This window comes from Eucalyptus grandis, chromosome 3 (assembly GCF_016545825.1).
Source record: "Eucalyptus grandis isolate ANBG69807.140 chromosome 3, ASM1654582v1, whole genome shotgun sequence".
NCBI classification, from domain to species: domain Eukaryota; kingdom Viridiplantae; phylum Streptophyta; class Magnoliopsida; order Myrtales; family Myrtaceae; genus Eucalyptus; species Eucalyptus grandis.
The window spans coordinates 27,451,513-27,471,079 of record NC_052614.1 but is presented as its reverse complement, the minus strand read 5'-3'; the positions used below and the strand labels follow the sequence as shown (position 1 = coordinate 27,471,079).

The 19,567-nt window shown below is 37.4% G+C and overlaps 5 protein-coding genes across 5 annotated transcripts; 3 read left to right on the top strand and 2 right to left on the bottom strand.

The window, feature by feature from the left end:
* Positions 1-386: 386 nt before the first annotated feature.
* On the bottom strand, positions 387-6,062 carry LOC104437153 (protein FAR1-RELATED SEQUENCE 5-like). Its single transcript, XM_039309166.1, has 5 exons — positions 3,856-6,062; positions 3,005-3,692; positions 1,534-1,717; positions 1,003-1,227; positions 387-835 (listed from the first exon to the last, which is right to left on the bottom strand). The coding sequence occupies exon 1, from the start codon at positions 5,995-5,997 to the stop codon at positions 3,856-3,858; it is 2,142 nt and encodes a 713-aa protein (XP_039165100.1). The 5' UTR covers positions 5,998-6,062; the 3' UTR covers positions 387-835; positions 1,003-1,227; positions 1,534-1,717; positions 3,005-3,692.
* Positions 6,063-7,020: 958 nt separating this feature from the next.
* Positions 7,021-8,618, bottom strand: LOC108958526. The gene is made up of 2 exons (XM_039309169.1): positions 7,905-8,618; positions 7,021-7,155 (listed from the first exon to the last, which is right to left on the bottom strand). Exons 1-2 carry the CDS (start codon positions 8,528-8,530, stop codon positions 7,125-7,127), a joined length of 657 nt encoding a protein of 218 aa, XP_039165103.1. The 5' UTR covers positions 8,531-8,618; the 3' UTR covers positions 7,021-7,124.
* Positions 8,619-12,600: 3,982 nt separating this feature from the next.
* LOC120291554 (disease resistance protein RPV1-like) lies at positions 12,601-16,427 on the top strand. The gene is made up of 2 exons (XM_039309168.1): positions 12,601-15,916; positions 16,042-16,427. The coding sequence occupies exons 1-2, from the start codon at positions 14,897-14,899 to the stop codon at positions 16,099-16,101; spliced, it is 1,080 nt and encodes a 359-aa protein (XP_039165102.1). The 5' UTR covers positions 12,601-14,896; the 3' UTR covers positions 16,102-16,427.
* On the top strand, positions 13,973-14,533 carry LOC120291776 (toll/interleukin-1 receptor-like protein). The gene has a single exon (XM_039309507.1). It carries the CDS (start codon positions 13,973-13,975, stop codon positions 14,531-14,533), a length of 561 nt encoding a protein of 186 aa, XP_039165441.1.
* A 1,598-nt stretch (positions 16,428-18,025) lies between the features above and the next one.
* On the top strand, positions 18,026-18,805 carry LOC120291775 (plant intracellular Ras-group-related LRR protein 4-like). The gene has a single exon (XM_039309506.1). The coding sequence runs from the start codon at positions 18,026-18,028 to the stop codon at positions 18,803-18,805; it is 780 nt and encodes a 259-aa protein (XP_039165440.1).
* Positions 18,806-19,567: the final 762 nt, after the last annotated feature.

Here is a 19,567-nt window from a genome sequence, read left to right as displayed (position 1 = left end):
TTTGGCACTTTCAAAAGCAGAGATACATCAGTAGTCAAGCAGCCAAAAATGAGTCAATTTTGAAAATTTGCAAATAAATTCTGTAGTGCTCCAGCTTTGTATTTCTGAGTCATACTCGGGGACTACAATGTAAATGCTCGTTGCCAATCAATCAATGTATACCCATTAATTTCCTTGGAGGAGACTCTCCACAGTGCACCCAAATTGCTATAAGATCTGCGAATTTCAATCTTTGGCAACTGAGCCGTAAAGTGTAAATATTTTCTTCAGGAGCTATCATACCAATTATTCTCCAATAGAACTTTTGCAAACATGAATGACACCAAACTTCATACTCAAAAACGACTTTCATATTTGAGGCAATCTTACAGCAAACGGCCATGATAACGGCCATGATTGCAATTAGACAGCAGAAATCTGGGTTAAAAAAAAAAAAAAAAAAAAAAAAAAAAACAAGGCAGCTTATGCAGACCACATCATAGCTAACTGAATCTTGGTAGACATAACCACATACATCACTCTAGCCAGATTTCTACTCATTCAACCATCAGGAAATACAGACAAGGTTATCCATCATCCTATTGTTGAATACATGGAAAAGGAGATCGCATGCCTGCCAGGATGATGGCCTCACTTGTGGGGCAGTTGCAGTGCAATTTCGAGCACTTGAAAAGCTGCATTCTCTTCCCTAGCCAAGAGCAAGCTCAACGCAGGGTCTATCAACTCTTCCCAAGCCAAACCTTGCATCTCAATATGTGTCTCCACCAATTTGACCATGTCAATATCCAAACTAAAGGATGCATTTGTCGGCATTTTCCCGCTGACAAGCTCCATCCTGTAAACATCACCTTTCTTAGCTGCCTTCAAGGAATATACATACTTTGAGAGAAAGCAAAGCAACAAGTAAGAAGAACCTGTACTATTTTTCCATATATTAGGAATAATAAACATTTAGATTGGAACAAAACAGCAAAGACCTAGGAAGTAGCAATATCAAAATACCTAGAGTAATATAGCCGTACGACCCCGTGAACCACGAATTGGACTCGGTGTCTAGTGATTCATGATTCTGGTTTCACAGAGAGATTAGTTCACATCAGTAGATCCAAAAAAATGGCACAAACTTCCTAAAGTGAACGAGAGTAAAGTAAGGATTCTTATCTTGTGTAGGAAAGAATCCGGTTGTGATCGCACATCCAAATTGGGCAAAGAAAAACCTTAATCTGCCTAGTGAAGAAATGCAACAAATAGTTGTTACAAATATGCTCTCTAATGGGCAAAGTTGAGCATGGATCAAGTATAAACTATGGGAAGCTTAGCTTAAAAACTTTATGAAAATTTAAATGCTTAATAAGAGAAGAAAAGAAGCTTAGCTTAAAAACTTTATGAAATAATAACTCATATATGCAAGCCACATATCCAGATTACAAATTCATTTATGTTCCCTAAAGCACCACTATCATTAACAGTTCAACAACAGTAACTATATAGAAGAAGAAATTTCATGAAAATGAGAAGGTCCAGAAAACAAACCTGTGGCTTTGCTAGAAGAAGCACATCACGATGAATACCAGATAACCACCAATGATCTTGATCCTCAAGATAAGATCCATCACTCCATCTAAATACTTGAACCGCTAAAACATTCTTTTCTTCAGCAGTAGAAGGCTTACAGTAGTCAGTGATTTCAAATTCAGCTGGCAGCCTACTATCCTGACTGCAAAACCAGGCTTGTGTCAATTGTAAACTGATTAAAACAACTGATCACTGTTTCCATCAGTATTTTTCCTGTTCAAGAACCCAGCAGGGATGTTATCCATAATAACAGTTAACTGAAACTTGCTTTCTCAACAAGTTCACGGCATCAGGATTCTTCTTATAACTAATTTCTATCTCTCATCCTTTCTTAGCAAGTGTGGCACAACAGGAATGTCCCTTTCACATACCTCATTTAATTTGAGAGAAAAAAAGGTACAATCTAGTAAACAGTAAGAGGATAAATATTAGTCCCAAATTTCTTTCAAACAAAAAACAATGGCAATGACTCAGAGCAAAACAAGCTCTGGCCAGCCAAAATCCAGAATAAAATATCACCAATGACATCAAACAATGAGGTAAGTGCATTATTCGACCTTCTATTTATTCTCTCAAAGACAAGGCCATAGAAATTTTTCTACTTGGGCCATAATAACAATTAAGTAAATGAAGACATTCTCCATGAAAATATTTTCCAGACTATCTGATATCTATTGATAATACAGTTAAATGTCAATGCAACAGGAAATGCCAAACTGATGTACCACCAAAGTGCAAGCAAAGCAAGAATGAAAGAATTAAGTGAATAAGGAGGCATTGCATGATACTATCATCCATTGTTCTAGAGCATGACATAGAAGTTTGTAAGTGTCAAAACCATTTTCTACCAACCTAAGGCCTGATTAGATTAACAGGAAACTTTCTGGAATTTCTGATTTAATTATCTAAGAACGAAACAGACCCTAATACACAACCAACAACATTTTGAAGAGTATTCTTAAAAAGGATTCTCATTTTTACTTATTAAACATGTTGTCAAGGGGAAAAAAGAGATGAAAACAATTACTTTTTCTGTTTTATTTTCTATGAAGAGGAAAATCAAAATATCTTTTCTGAAACCAAATGGGCCTTAAGCGTCAGCATGGATTAAAAAACCCAACTTGGTATCAAAGGGACAGGTCCAATGTTTCAAGTCCCTACATCCCCCTATGCCTCACATTGAATGTTAATTCACACTTCAGGCTCAGTCAGGAGCAAACCCACCTGAGGCAGAAAGTGTTTAAGTTATATTTATCTCTGCTGTAATGTTTAAATTGAAACTATGCCTTCATTAGATGAATAGGCAATAATTCCCAGAGTTCAATGCAAAGAAGAATACTCACCAAATGTCGCAATTTTTTTTTTCTGATAGAATATACTTATGGTCAAAGGATCAAATAACTATAACGAAGAGTGGAGAAAAAATTACCTATACCCCACGAAGACTCCATTAATCCATGCACAGAAGGCAGAATCCACTGCTTCAAAGTGCAGCAAAATCCTACGCCCTATTCAATGTAAAGTTGAAGCAAAGCTAAAGCCACAATAAAGAGTTAAGAATAATGTTGGCGATTCTAACACTCATAAAATCAAGTCCACAGATATGTAACTTAATGCATTTGCACGCTCAACCAAATGTAGTGAAGATGATATGGTAAGTTTTATACACTAATAACCAGTGTAGTCAAGAAGCTACCACAGCCATTCAAAAAGGTTCATTAAAAGTAGATGTGATACAGTATAGTGACTGGCTGATCAACTTCCAAGTTGAAGGTTGACCACAATCAGAATCCACTGAACTCAAGTGATTACCAAAAGCCACCAATTTGTTGAAATAATTGTCCAACTAGTAACTACTAAGCGTTTCCTCCAACAGCCACTAGATGGAGACATGGCATAGGAACTCCAGTACACAGGACAATATCACACTATGCTTTATCCTATATTGACAAGTTGTGACCTAAAATCAAGACAGAGGAATTCAATCAGCTGAGCATCAATTAACTTCTGCTCTTTGTTGATGTCATAAAACACCATCAATTAACGACTGCTGTCTTCATCTACAAAAAAAAGGCTGCTGTCTTCATGTGCCAAACAAAAAAGACTACTGTCTTCATCTGCAAAAGAGGAAAAAAAGGACAAATTTCAAACCATAAGGATTAGTCAAAAAAACAAAAAGAAAAAAATTGATGTACTTCTTACAACATGCCATGTACAACTTAAATACAACCACATTAGAGGTACAAAAAGGAAAGAACAGGCTTTTCTCATCTCACGCACCTATTTTGAGGTGCCTCCTGTGTATGAGGATTCCTTTCTCTTCCGCTTCTCATTAGTACTCTTCAACCGAGTATTTGGTATACCTTTTGGCCTTCTCCGAAGAGGATCATGTATTTGAATTCCACAATTTGCTGCATATTCAGATTCATCATTTTCCAGCAAGGAATTAACATCATCTTTACATGTGAGATATTGCATTTTGTTCACAATACGAGAGTGAAGATCCATCAAGGTTGTAGTTGCAATATTCTCCATAACATCATGATTTGCCCTATTGTTCATAACACTAAAAGCCAACTGCATTAACCTCTTCAAGCGCAATGTCTTTGACTGTCCCGCATCACGAGAGCTTTCTCCAACATCATTGCAATGACTACTTTGTTTTGCAGTTTTTGTCCACCTCTTCAAAATGTATCTTGATGGAATGCTTGTAACATTTACAACATGTGTCAAGATACATAGAGTATGCCTACACAACCATCCTCGCATTTCAAATAACTTGCAGCTACATGTAATGGTTGAATCACCCGAACAAAAATGGACAATATGCTTTCTTTCACTATTTTCAGCTCCCAATATGTAAGTGTGTAACGGCCCATCAATTTCTGATCTAAGAACATGTTCAGACAAAGAATGCAAGCACTCATCCTGAAATTTTCTAAAAATGACATGCGTGTAGACATGTGCAGCATGTTTCAATATTCCACTACTTTCAACCATAATCCGCGGCATTCCTCGAGCACACTCAAAATCATCAATAACTTCAGAGTTGCGCATTTTTTCAGCTTGCTTCTCATAATGATTGACAAATTCAGACAAAGTCATAGTCTTACATGCCATATCTTGAAAGACATTATTGGTGCTTTCACTTCTTTGAGTGGATCTAATTCCCGCAGAAAAAGTATCTCGGCCGAATGCAGGACACCATTTATGACGTAGGCGATATATATTATCCAACCACTTGTTGTCCTCAAGCTTCCACTCATGACACATAGCTTTCCAAGTGTTTTCCATTTCAAATTCTGACTCGCACTTATATAAAATCTTGTGCCAATATTTATCACGAAAGCCCGGTTTTCCAAGAAGATGTCCAATATGATGCGTAGCATTTTTCCCAATATGCCATACACATAAACGATGACTAGTGTTGGGAAGAACAGTTCTAATGGCATTTGCCATCGCATGATCTTGATCAGTGAAAATAGTCTTGGGTGCTTTATTACCCATTGCCTCTAAAAAGGATTGCAAAGCCCACACAAAAGAAGCAATAGTCTCATCCAATAAAAATGCACAACCAAATAGAACATTTTTCCAATGATGATTCAACCCAACAAAAGGTGCGCATATCATATTGTATTTATTTGTACGATAAGTAGCATCAAATACCACAACATCTCCAAAACTTTCATAATCCAGCTTGGATATACCATCGGACCAAAAAAAATTAGTCAATCTTTGCTCTTGATCCAACTGAAATGTATAAGAAAAATTGCTTCCATTCAATTGTAAGCAATTAAAATGGTTAATCAGACTTTGACAATCCCCTGCAGTAATAAAGGCTCTTCTCTTTGATTGCAAAAAATTATGACAATCCCGTAGTGTAAAGCCAACATTCTCTTGCCCTCCGGCTTCACCACTAAGATACGAATATGCTTTTGTAGCCCTCACACCAGCCCCAACCAAAGAAGTCAAAATACTTCCATTAGTATTCGTTATATGCCGATATGACCGTATTAAGTGCTTTTGTTTATCATCAACAAAAGGATGATTATGAACATCCTCAAATTTGACAACTACCCAAACTCCCTCTTCAATTTTGAATTTAATGCAAGCTTTACATCCACTTCTTTTCATAGTCCTATATATATCTCTTTGTTCATGAGGTAAGATTGGTGGAGAATATCCTTCACAATTACATAGAAATGTGCAAGCTCGCAATAATCCTTTACTATTGTTTGCCTTTTGTCCTTTTCGCACTCCAAATCCTTTGCAAATTGCATATGCATTGTATGTATTATAAGCTTCGTCCTCATTAGCAAATTTCATGCCAATTTTAAATTCAAAATCTTTATCAACATTATTGATGATGACATTATCCTCTGCAACTTCTACAAGTTCTAAAAAAAAAAAAAAACTCATCATTTAAAGTAGAAAGATAAATTCAAAACAAATTTAAAGTCTAAAGAGATAAGTCATACCCATTTATCTCGAGAGCAAGTCAAATTAGCTACCAAGGTCTACAAATTATCTGTTGAATATTAGTAAAAATAAAAGTTAGTCCAAAAGTGTTTGTGTGCATACTTTAAATCTATTATGATGGATTATAAGTGGGTTTCATAAAAGCAATAGACGTAAAATAGTATTCTCACCACACTTTGTAACACCCGCTTCTAACCCAGTCTCACGGCAACAACCTTAAGGCCACTTCCTTGTAATCCTGAAAATAAGATCCCTTGTAATCCTATAAACAATAGACATTCTTTTAAGCCAAACTGAAATTTTAAGTAAATAAGAATCGCACCTAGCTATGTGAGAGCACCTCTCTCTTTCTGAAATTGAAGTAGTAAAAGAAAAAAAAAAGTTGAGGTACAACACAAGTTAAAGCATTTACAATATGTACAAAGAGGTGAACACTGTGCACAATAGAGGCTGCCCCCTGACCCTCGCATAATGGGGAGCCTTGTGCACTAGGGTTGCCCTTTCATTGTTGTTTTTGTGTTATCTTATAGATTTTACATACTTCCTCCATTTCCTTTCATTACTGCCTCTACTGTTTTATAGCTATCTTTTTTCTTATTGTGGAGTGGTCACTGCAGGTCCAGTGAAACGCAAGAAGCAACCATACTTGGAAAGTTCTATTAAAACTACACGACCAAAAACTTCTAAATCACAGTTAAGTAATCATAATACATTTCTAAGTAAATCATTGTGTACTAAAATTGTCACTTTAAATTGTTCTGCATGCTGATCTCCTTCAATATTTCACAATCTTCAGCAACAATCACTTCAAACAAATAATCAAGCTTCCATTTCCAATAATCATTTATACTCTCAATTGTCATTAATAAAAGTAGCAGCATAGAAGTGCTTACAAAAATCACCTTTGGCCTGGTCTTGAACAATATCTTATGCCTGATAATGCCAACAACTTCTAGCTCAACCTTCGATGAATCGGCTAACTCAATATTAGAGCTTTGCTCTGCATCCACGAGTTTTACTTTCTTCAATACTAGAAATGGTTTCATAGCAGCACTTTTGAGCCCATTAATTCATGATAGCCAATAGTAAAGTGTAGACTTCCTGAAGAGAAAACCCAATAAAGCAAACTTAAATTTTGGTATGTGAAGACAAAAGAATTATGACAGGGACTGAACTCTTGAAAACAAAATGAAAAGCTTTTCCTGTTAGCAATAACATCATATAATCAAAATTATATTAAATTTAATCAACAAAAGTAATCCAAGCAACAGTTTTGGAATAACAAATAAATGTAATAGATAAGCAACAAGCTTTCTAACAAAACTAGCAACAACCTTTTTAGTTTATTTAACAGATCCACTTCGTTGCAAAATATTGAAAGAAAAAACCTTATTAGCAGTCACACAACCAACAAACCTACTAGCTACAAAAAAAAAAAAACTCTTATTGTCGATCATATCTATGTTATCATCTTAATAAGGCAAGGGAGTTTAATCGAAACTCTAATCTAACCAAAGGCGTTGGACTTCATTTTTGGCCAATCAATGATGGCCGATCTCCATCTCCACTGAACAACACCTACTCACTCGTTGGACTATCACCAAAGAAAACTTCGTTGACCGCCGCAGGAAAAAGCCAAAACAGAGTAAACCCATAATTGAAGAAAGTAAACCTAGTTCAGGCATTTCGTCGAATGGATGGTGGGCGACTCAACTAGATTGTTTAGGCTCAAAATTTAGACAATAAATCACGCTAACTACACATAAATATCACAGACATCAAATATTTTGGGACACAATACTTCACGGGTTTCATCCTTAAGTGAACAGGAGTAGCATGGCGATTCTTACATTTTGTGGGAGAGAATCCGGTAGCGATGGCAAGGGGATACACTGTCTAGTGAAGACATTCGAGCGACCTGTGAAGGCGGAGAGGCTCGAGACCCAGAAATCGCAAGCTTCTTCTGCTTTGGCTTCAAAATCGCTGGCGTCGTGCCCGAGCCTGAAATCAAGAATGACCCACTGCCGGTTTCTATTGCCCGACCCAGAAAAGCAACGACCGCGATAAACGAAGCAAGCGGCGTGTGAACGTGAAGAGGTCTCGGGACCCAGCACTTGAAAACTTCTTCCGCTTTGGTGCCAACGCGGCCGAGCTCGAAAATGAAACCGACCCACTCGCAGATTATATCGCCGGAACCAGAAAGGCGACGATGGCGACAAACGAAGCGAGCGGCGTGTGAAGGCCGAGAGGGCTCACGACCCAGTAGCTGCAAATTTCTTCCGCTTTGGTGACGACACGCCTGACCCAAAATCGAAACCGAGCCACTCGTGGTTTCTATCGTCAAAGCCCGAAAGGCGACGATGGCAACGAACGAAGTCGAAGCGGAAGAAGGAGCGCAAAAGCAAGAGGACGAGGGCGTGAGGGCTTGAGGTGAGTGAGGTGAGTGAGGACCGGGAAGGAAGACGAAGAGCGCCATGTTCGAACGTGAAAAGACCTGTGCAACAAGTCTCGAGAGAGGAGAGAGAGAAGAGCAGAGACAAAGAGAGAGGAGCCATTAATGGCCGCTCAGCCTACCGCCGCAACTAGCCCTAGGGGAGATAAAGTAATTTTTTTATTCGAATTTCAGATAACACGTGTCGTTTTATGAGTGGAACGTATATGCCATGTAGGCAGGTGACGTGGAAGTTGCGAACCACTGAATATTTTCTCCGGTTCTTGGGTCGCTTTGGTGGGCGATGGTAGTGGAGGAGGGCAAGACAAGAAATAAGAAAATGGGGAAAAAAAGGAAGAGAATAAGATAGTTATATTAAGATTCCTTATTTAGTTGTCAACCTCCTAGTACGCAAATGGGCAATGTTATATACTTATAATTCAGGAGGAGAAGGGGTTTTTTCTTTGGGGGGAAGGGGGTGGGTGGGTGAGTGACTAGGCAAGGTTGGCAACCACGGTGGAGGAGGAGCAAATTAAGAAATAAGAAAATGGCAAAAAGAGAGGAAAAGAATAAAATTAGATATGATTTGCTCAAAGACGCCTTATCTATGTGTCAACCTCCCATTGCAGTAAATTGCATGTTGACACCTAAAATTTGCCTTTTACTTAGAATTTAAGCGCATAGAAAATTAGTAATTAATTTTTGAACCCAAGACAAAAAAATTATTTTAACTAATTGTATCGCTTATTGGCATTAGGAATATTTGCATTACTAGTGGTAATTATTAAATTTTTCAAAAAAAGAAGAGAAAAAAAGAAAAGAAAAAGATGAGAAAAAAATATCATTATTATTAAAATTTATAATCGTAAAAAAGAAGAAAAAATCCCCTACCCGGCCCTCCTTTTTCCCCTTTCTTCCTTTCTCCCCGTGCAAGCCCGGCCCACCTCTTATCCTCTCTCTTCTTCCTCTTTCTTCTTTTCACATGGGCTGGCCCATCTCCCTTCCTTTTTGCCCAACCCGTGCATGGGTCATCTTCCTCCTCACGCCGATCACGCCTATGAAACTTTGATGCCTAGCCGGTGCATGGATCTTTTCCAATTTGGAAAATCTACGGCTCTTGTATATTGCCGAGTGTCGCTGCCTTCAAACATTACTCAATTTCTCTGACTTGAGAAATCTTAAGGAGTGTGAGTTATGGTACAACCCAAAATTGGTTGACACTCAAGGTCTTGATAGATTGGAATCTCTATAAATTCTTTGGATCGAAGGACGAGAGGAAGTCTATTTTTTGATAATGGTTTTCCCAATCCTTAGTGAAAAGATGATCCTTTTCCAACTTTAAGAAAAAGCTTGAAAAGATGTCTCACACTCTAGCACTTGAGCAAGCTTGTCAACAAATCCGAAATTTTGAGGCTTGAAGGAATATATATTGGTAAAGTTGTTTATTTGCTACCCCTTTAACTTTGGCCTGCCTTCTAGCCAATAAAAACTTTGGCCTGCCTATAGTGTCTTCTTGATCTTTTTTCATGAGATTACATGAAGACTAGCCATTTCATTTTTGAAAATATTTTTGATTTGAAAACGCTTTCCAATTTTCATTTTCCTTTTTCTTGAAAACGTGTGTGGTTTTGAAAAAGAATATTAGAATAACTTGTACGAGCATCCATTCCATATACTTATTGACATCAACAACTTAATTAATATGGATTGACATAAATATTCATTTGTAGTGTAGATCATAATACATCCTTATCGAGCGAGGTATATGCAGCCATTTTCCTTCATTTGACCACCTTAGAACTTAGAAGTGATCTTTTTCTGAGATTCTTTTGTGAGATTTATATATTTTTTTCAACTCTTAAGGAAGATTGGCTAGAAATTTCTTAAGGACGAAAGGGGAGATTACATCCGACTACTAATTCCAAAAAAGATAATAATTAAATAACTGCGTTTTCTCTTTTGAAATAAGTGATAATAATTTAGAATTAGTTCTTTCGGTTCAAGCTTGGGTTGTTTTGTTTATTTTATTTTATTTTATTTTATTTTGTAGTCTAATCTAATCTGATTTAATAAGATCTAGTACTATATAGTTATTTGGTGCAAATCAAGAGGCCTATGTGAAGTTTGACACGTGGCCCCTCTTAAATTGACATATATCCCACTTTCATCTTTATATAATTCTTTTTTCCTTTTCCTTTTCATTTCTTTATAACATTATCTTCATCCTTTTCCTTTTGGCCACATATCACTTTATTTTTTGGAGGACAAAAGAACCAACATAAACAAATAGTATGTAAAAGGTTCTATTTCATTTTCCATAAAGGTAATTTTTTTAATTACATAAGCAAATGATCAAACCTAATGAAGACAAATTAACAAAGTTTCAAATAACTGTATTACCCACTCTTCTATTAAAATGCATGTTTAGTTAAATTGAAAAGTAACCTAAATTGTCACAAAGCAAACTTTTTTTATTTTATTTTTCTCATTGCTTTTGACTAATAATAGTACAAAATAAAGTAACTGCAGAAATAGAGTCAGTTTGATCATGACTGTTGACACCTCAGGTCTAGTAGGTTGTCATTTATGAGAATACAAAAATATATAATAGTAAAAAGAAAAAAAAAGAGGAATGGAGCCAGTTCGACCCGGTTTGTTTGGGTCGGGCTTTAGCCGTCTCCGTTATTTTCTCTCCTCGGCCCATTTCTTTTATTTTGTTTTGGCCTAGTTCTTTTCCCTTGTGAGCCCGATCCCCCTTTTCTTTTCTTTCCCCAATTTTTCTTCGCGCTCGCGGAGACGGGCGTGGAAGGACACTCGTAGAGCAGAGACAACACTGCAGCAGTGGTGGCGGCGAATTTACAGGTACATGTCCTCTTTAATTTAAAGGTTTCATCACAGAAATTCATTAGCGAATATTTCATGATACGTATGAAGAAACCAAATGAAAAGTTGAATTTCCAAAACCTCAAATTTGCTAATTGAATATATAATTGGTCATTTTTAAATGAATTATTTTGAAGATAATCCTTATTTTATAATACACTTTTCAAGGGTGATTAACCACTGGACCATTCTTTCTACTTGAGAATGGAGGAAGTGGGAAAATCGATTCCCTCACTTTTTCAAGAGTTTGGAAATTGAGATGTTTAGTTTTAGATATTGGATTCAACTCTCATACCCGTAAAGAAGTATAATAAAAGTTTAACAGTGAGTTGAGAATTAGAATATGACAAATAAAAAAAATGTAAAATTATTCAAGTCTAAAAGGATTTTTCAAAATCGGCAATCCAAGTTCGCGCTTCCTTGTTTGTTTATTTGTTTGTTTGTTTTTTTTTTTTTTTTTTTTTTGCGGGGTGGGTCTAATTGCGCTTCCTTGTTGTGATGTTTTTTTTTTTTTTTTTTTTGGTATTGGGAGGAACCGGGTTTGCAACCGACACCGCGCCGTAAACCCCAAGCGACACTTTGGGCAATGACCCACCACCCATGAGTCACACTTAATACACCTATTGCCTCCCCTGGGTTTTGAACCCTTCACCTCTTCGTTGAGGATCAGCAGAGTCTTATCCAGTGGAGCCACCGTGGCCGGTGGTTCCTTGTTGTGATGTTCTTTTCTGCATCTTCTTCGGAATCGGCCGAGTAGACCGAGGGCACTCAATTCGGTTGCCGTGACTTTAGGTCAATCAATCCCGGTGGAATCCCAATTAAGATAATTTAATAATTATCCCTCTCCACTTCTTCCCGCGTCTGTTCCTTCTCTGAAGTAAATTTCCAAGAACTTGCCTTCAGGACTCGATTCATCTCCCCCGGACTCGATCCGAACCCCAACACACTCCCCAGTCAAGCCAAGCACATCATCATCAATGCAACGCCGTCGTATACATTGACGGAAACGACAAAGAAAAACAATAAATTAAAAAAGAAGAGATAAAGAGTATCTCAAGCAAATTCTGGGAGCTTTCCGTCAGGTTTGAGAGGCAAAGGAATATTGAGACTAATATATGATTATCTTAAAACAAGAAAGGGGAGATCAATATTCAATAGTTCACAAAAAAAAAAAAAAAAAAAAAACACTGGAAAAGGACACACTGAGGGGGAGATTGCTTTGTCCTCGTTCGCCGGTGGGGTTTAATTTCTCGGCGTTGTTGCTGCTGTCGTTCGGTGGTCTCTGGTTTACTTTCTTGTCGAAATTCTCGAGACCTTCTTTGCTGGTGTTCATCTTGGACTCCTGTACTTCTGCGAACGCCACTGCCGCCGCCCCTCATCAGTCACCGCGCTCGCTGCCGGCTTGCCCATCGTTGCGCCTCTACCTCGCTTGCTGGCACGCTTCGTCGCGTTCAGTACGTCCTGCTGCAGCCGCGGCAGCAGCTTTGCCGACTTATTCTAACACACCACAGCAGCAGTCCCTGGCGTTTTCCGGTGATTCCGGGCGGCATCCCGGCTTCACTTGACGCCACGCTAGCTGTTTTGTTTCCTCTGCTACGCTTGATTTCCTTTCGCAGGTTGCCCAGAGCAGGCTAGCAATGATGGAACCCACACCGCCGCCGCCAAGCAGAGTCCGACCAACAAACCTTCGCCGCTGCATCTTCTGTTCTAGCGAACCTGTCTGCAATTTGCTGTGTCCTTGCTGAAACGCCATCGTTGCTGCTTTGTTCCTGACGTTCCTCCTCACCGATCGCCATAAAGCTCCCTGTCGCCGGTCCCGATTCTTGGAAACAAATACTTCAATCTAGGTAATTTCTCAAACCAATTTGATTTGATTATTCGTTACCTAATGTGCAATTATTGAATACCTAATTTGATATTATTCGATAATAATCTTGATGTGTTTGAAATTTTTAGGCATTTTCATTCTAGGAAATTCTCTATATCGAACGGTGTGTATAGTTGATAAATCGATGTCTAGTCACCAATCCAGCTTTTTTAGGTTGTATTTTTCTTGTTGCTTTTGACAAAAACAGTACAATAAAGTAACTCCGAAAGAGGAGCACTTTGTTCGTGACCGTAACGATCAGGCCACTCAAAGCATCCAAGAATAATAGTAGGTTTGCTTCCCTTAACATTAACTAGACATATTACTTTACAATAAATTAGAAAAAAACATAACTTAATCATCACATTTAATTTAATATAACGTTTCTAGAGCAATGCACCAACGTCAACCTGCCTTTTTAATTTTAGATTTACTTAGACTTGACTCTGGTGGGCCCCAGGCCAGCCTTGGAAATCGAAATTTCACAGAACTTAACTAATATAAACTTGTTCGAAATGCACCATACTGAATTTCCCATCCACCAGACAACTGGTGGGGCTTAGGCCATATCTTAATCCTTCAATCATATATCTGCAATTTCTCTCGATCAATGTTGCGACCGGATGGGAATGGAAACTGATAATTGCTTACCTACCTGCCCATCGCTCGTTGACTCCTGTTAAAGCATGTCAAATCTTTTGTGATTTGCTTTCAAAATCTTAGCAGACGCAGCTGAGATGAAAAGAAAAATGAGCTCTTCTCCGGAAACTGGATCCGCAAGTCATGGCTCATTAGGAACTAAGTTTGAGGTGTTCTTGAGTTTTCGAGGACCAGATACTCGCGCTAATTTCACAGATACCCTCTATTATGCTTTGTTAGATAAGGGTATTAGTGTTTTCATAGATAAGCAGGGGATTGACATTGGTGAAGAGATTGGGCCTGAGCTTTTCCAAGCCATCGATGACTCAAAAATCTGCATCCCCATCTTCTCCAAAGGATATGCCTCTAGTAGTTGGTGCATGCGCGAGCTGGAACACATGATGCAGCGTAGGAAAACCAACAAACTGGAGGTTTTGCCCATTTTCTATGACGTGGAACCCTCTGATGTGAAGCTTGAATCCAAAGTGTATGTGGATGCACTAACTCTGCATAAAGAAAAACGTGGGGCCGAGATTGTGCAGCATTGGGCAAAGGCGCTCAAGGAAGTTACCGGAATCAAGGGTTGGGACACCAAGAACACAGGGTATGTTAACTCCCTGAACTCCATCTTCCCTTTTCTCTATGTTTCTTTTGCTTGAAGGCGGATTATGATTTGAAGAGCACAATTTTTTCTTACTTCTGGACCAAAAATTGTGATGGATATCGCGTTGAATTCTACACTCCATTGTCTCGAGACTCAAGGATTACCTATCATCCTAGATTGAACAAAACTAGAATGAATCATGTATTTATTTGTTTGTTTACTGGGTCCAATGTCAATTTCGTAACTTCTTGTAATTGTTTCATCTCGCAAGCGAAAAAGTTTGCCACCAATCTTATAATTCAATTGATAGTGTTTTTTTCCCTAACACAGCCATGGAGAACTTGCACATTTGATTGCTCGGAAAGTGTCGGTTAAGCTTAAGGTATCTTGTGTGCATATATATGATCATTTAGTTGGCATGGACGAATCGGTGAATGAAGTAGTAGATTTGCTAAATGTCAAATCTAAGGATGTAAGGCTCCTCAGTATTTGGGGAATGGGTGGAATAGGCAAGACAACTCTTGCCAAGGTTGTCTACGACAATCTATCTACTAATTTTGACAGGTGTAGCTTCATTTCAGATATCCGAGAAGCATCACAAGGTTCTGGTCTATTAAATGTGCAGAGGCGATTAGTCTTTGATATCATTGGTGATGTAGAATTTAAACTTTCTAGCATTGATCATGCGAAGAATGTGATCAAAAATCGATTTTGTAAAAAGAAAGTTCTTATTTTTCTTGATGATGTAGATCATGAGAACCAACTTATGGCATTGGCAGCAAATAAAGATTGGTTTGGTTCGGGAAGTAGGATAGTTGTTACAACCCGAGACAGAAGTATTTTGTGTAGATTTGAAGATCAATTTGAACGTTGTTTGATTTATGAAGTTAAGGAACTCAACAATCTCACAGCTCTTCAACTATTTAGCAAGCATGCCTTTAGAAGCAACTCTCCTCCAAATACATTCTTGAGTCTATCTGAGACAATTATTGCAAAAACTGGAGGGCTTCCTTTGGCTATGGAAGTTATTGGCTCATTTTTATGTGGAAAAAAAAATAAAGCAGTGTGGCAAGATACATTGAAAAAGATGGAATATTCTCAACACAAGGACGTGAAGGACAAGTTAATGTTGAGTTATGAGGCATTAGATTATCATCAACAACAGATATTTCTTGATATTGCTTGTTTTCTAGCTGGACAAGATAAGAGCTATCCATATTACATGTGGGATGACTGTGGATTTTTTCCAAACGAAGGGATAGATGTTCTGGTTTTAAGGTCCTTAGTGAAGATTGAAGGAAACAATCTACTATGGATGCATGATCAGCTTAAGGACTTAGGCAGGAGTATTGTCTACGACGAAAATTGCAAAGACCCAAGAAAGGGTTATCGGATGTGGTTGAATTCGAAAGGTCCTCATATTGCCCAGCAAAAGAAGGTATGAGTCTTAGTGCACCCTCGTCTACTTTTTTTCATTGCAGAAATCTTTCTCGGATTGTTTTCCCTTTAATTCAAGCACTATTTGGAACTCCTAGCATTGAACCAATTCTTTCCTCAATTTAGGGAACCGACACTGCAGCATTCTATATGGGAATTAACCGTCTCTCCGAAGCTTTGTTTTGACATCAGAATTCTATACGGGATCTAACTGGTCTCTCCAAAAATTTGTTTTGACATCAGAAGACTTTATCAAAGTGCCAAATATTAGATTTCTCCGAATGATGGGTCAGACGCTCTCTGGAGACTTTGAGGATCTCTTTGCAGAATTGAGATGGCTTGCTTGGTATAGTTGTCCAGAAGAAATGTAGGCAACCAACTTTTGCCCAAAAAATCTAATCATTCTTGACCTACAAGATGGAACAATAGATGAACACTGGGGTGGTTGGACTCAGCTCAAGGTGTGTGTGCACAAATAATTTGGGCTAACATGTTGTATTTTCTTTGGTTGTAGACTGTCATCCTTTATTTATTTATTTATTTTTAATAGTCTATTGGCTTACTTCATTGAACAAATCTTGCTCTTGAAGAAGGCTTATGACACCAATCCCCCATTGCATAGGTTTGAAACTTAACTATTGTGCTTTCACCAAAGAACATCAAATCAAACAATTACTTTACATTTTATATCATAGATGTGATTGAACAGATATGCTACTTATATATCCCCCATTGAAGACACTTTCGTCAACAGAAAGACCGTTACCCTTGACCACTTTTATTTGTTGGTTCAATATTGTGTTCATAGATATTTTGTTGTGTTAATGGAGAGAATTTTTATGTAGATTTTTCAAGATTGCACTTTTCATTTTTACCTAATCAAACAATTAACTTACCCAAAAAAGAAAAAAAAAAGTGTTATGATCTGGTTGATGGTCATCAATGTGCATCACATTTTATAGTTTTGATATATATATTTTACCATTTATGCCAATTCTTCTTTTGATGGCTTTCTTCAATTCAAATTGATGGTAGTTGCATGATTAAAGGGCATTGTAATTTGTACATTCTATGTTACTAGTTGCTACATTTTTGTGTTGCACAATAAATAAAAGAAATGACTTGATTAGATATTCGTACATATTTCGTGATATCTGTAATTTGTAGGATTGTTAGATCATCTAATAAAATAAATGTCATAGCTTAATATATGTAGACTTCATTACTATTTAAAGAACAATTTATAAACAGTCATGTTATTTTGAGTTTCCTAATTACATCAACTAGTTGTCACGATAGATGTTTAAATTTAAAGTGAAATATAAGTAGTGACTACCTATGCTATACAAGGATGCAATGCCAAAGAAAAACCAAACAATAGAGAGAAATTAGCAACATAATAAGAATTGGCTAGTAAAATTGAACATGCAAACTGATTCATAAGAACATCAATGCTATTAAATGACTATTATAATCTTCAAAAGGTTTAATAAATGAAGCAAAAAAAGAGAGAGTAAAGTGCAAATATAAATTAGTTAATACTCATAACATATGTAAGATTATTTTATATATTGAAATTTAGCAGATAAATTTACATAGGAAACGTTGTAAGGTTTAGAGTTGGGAAAAAATCGGTAATTTGATAATGAAGTTGGAAAGGGGTGCTATAATTTATAGGAGATATGTTGGCTATATTCTATCTTTTTATTTTTATTTTTTGTCAAACTTTTTATTATTTGATACCGGGGTAATTTGAGAATAAATCTTTTTTTTTTAAATTTATTGTTGGGGACAATATTGAAAGATATGAAAAAAGTGTGACAGAGTGATTTTGGCTTAAGTTAGGAATGCATATACAAAGTATTTATAAGGTTACTTTGGTGGATTGCTTCTTTAGTCGATATATTTGCTTATGTCCCACAAAACGTCAATAAATTAAACTCATTGGATATCCATAATCATTTTACAGGTGGCTACAAGATTGAAGATCCTTAGATTGTCAAAGTGCCACAAGTTAAGCATAGCTCCTGACCTCTCTGCATTTTCATCCTTAGAAATATTAATTCTAGAGCAGTGTAGCAAGCTTACGACACTTCCCAACTCGATTGGAATGCTACAATATTTAGCTGAGCTGGATGTCTCATACACGGGCATCACAGAGTTGCCAAATACCATTATCAATCTAAAGAGTTTGAAACTATTGAAGATGAACCACAATCACTTGCAAAAGTTGCCTGAGGCTATTGGGATGATGGAGAAACTTGAGGAAATTTATGGAGAGTATTGCGCGCGGCTAGAGATGATTCCCAGTGCTATTATGAGACTACCACTCCTGAAGTATGTGACATTAATAGGAACTCGTGTGGAGCATGTACCAAAGCTTCCACAGAGTTTGATAAATGTATGTTTGTCCTCAACTGCTGCCGCAAAAGAAGTTTCAGAGATCCTCGACCTGCTTAACCTTTCGAGTTTAAGAAATCTAACATTATGTTTTGCCAAAGGTGACGATAAATCCTTTGTCTACTATAGATCAGAGCATCAACCCCATGTTTTTCACAGCTCATTGCGTGTGGAACTTCCAAGTATTACTGACGTAAGCTCAATTGGGGGTTTGCTTCGTTGTCTAGGAGAACTTGAACTCATTTGGTGCAAGAACCTACGCCAGATTCAAGAGCTACCCTCTAATTTGAGGAAACTCACAATTAGGAATTGCAATCTTCTTGAAGTTGTCGACCTTTCCAACTTGGAGAATTTATTGGATCTAAGTCTATTCAACAATCGGATTTGTGATATTCAGGGGCTTGAAGGTTTAGCATCGTTGCAATGCTTGGAAGTTTTCAAGTGCAAGTCAAGCAAGTTCAGAGGGCTTGAAAGACTGAAGAATCTATGACGCTTGCAGCTTTTGATGTGTCCCTTTCTTCAGACATTGCCCAACTTATCTAATTTCAAAAATCTCAAGGACTTAAAACTATGGTATTGTCCAGAATTGGTTGAGATTGAAGGTCTTGACAGATTGGAATCACTGGAAAAGCTTGTGATCGGATGGTGCAGTTCCTTGCGAAGCTTTCCTGATCTAACCCACTTGAAGAAGCTGAAGATGAATTGAATTGATGTTGAGAAAAACCAGTAGCTCGACGAGATGATCTCCCACTCTAGCACATGAAAAAGCTTTGAGTAAATCCTGAAATTTGAGGCTCCAAGGAATTTGTCATCAAAATGTTATGGGATCAATTTACCATGACTGTTCACACCTGATTTTTAATAATCGAAATTCAAGTAAAATCGGCCATGTAGGTATTTTTTAACTTTATTTATCAAATGTATGAACAAATGAAAACAAATGAAAATACACAAAATAAAAAAAGTAACAAAATAAAGGGGTTAATTTATCTCAACTCATTTCTCGCAATGTTTTTTCTAGAAGTTTGGCTCTGGCAGAATGGGTTCTGATCGCAAAAAAAAGGAGAGATTTCCTTCTTTGTCGCCTTGAATTCACCAGTCAAGCTCCAGAGCTGGCCACGTCGAGCTCAACGACAACCATACCAGGAAACAGGGCATCATACATACGCACAGGATGCATAATAATCGTCTCTTGAGGAGATATTTGTGGATTCGAATCGCATTTTTTGACGTCTCTTAGCTTATTCCAGTG

Coding starts and splice junctions, on each gene's coding strand:
- LOC120291776 (XM_039309507.1), top strand. CDS start 13,973: ATGAAAAGAAAAATGAGCTCTTCTCCGGAAACTGGATCCGCAAGTCAT.
- LOC120291554 (XM_039309168.1), top strand. CDS start 14,897: ATGGACGAATCGGTGAATGAAGTAGTAGATTTGCTAAATGTCAAATCT. Junction 15,917..16,041: donor ATATTGCCCAGCAAAAGAAG/GTATGAGTCTTA, acceptor TCCTCAATTTAG/GGAACCGACACTGCAGCATT.
- LOC120291775 (XM_039309506.1), top strand. CDS start 18,026: ATGCTACAATATTTAGCTGAGCTGGATGTCTCATACACGGGCATCACA.
- LOC104437153 (XM_039309166.1), bottom strand. CDS start 5,997: ATGATGAGTTTTTTTTTTTTTTTAGAACTTGTAGAAGTTGCAGAGGAT.
- LOC108958526 (XM_039309169.1), bottom strand. CDS start 8,530: ATGGCGCTCTTCGTCTTCCTTCCCGGTCCTCACTCACCTCACTCACCT. Junction 7,156..7,904: donor CGGATTCTCTCCCACAAAAT/GTAAGAATCGCC, acceptor TTTTCTCTTCAG/GAAGTCTACACTTTACTATT.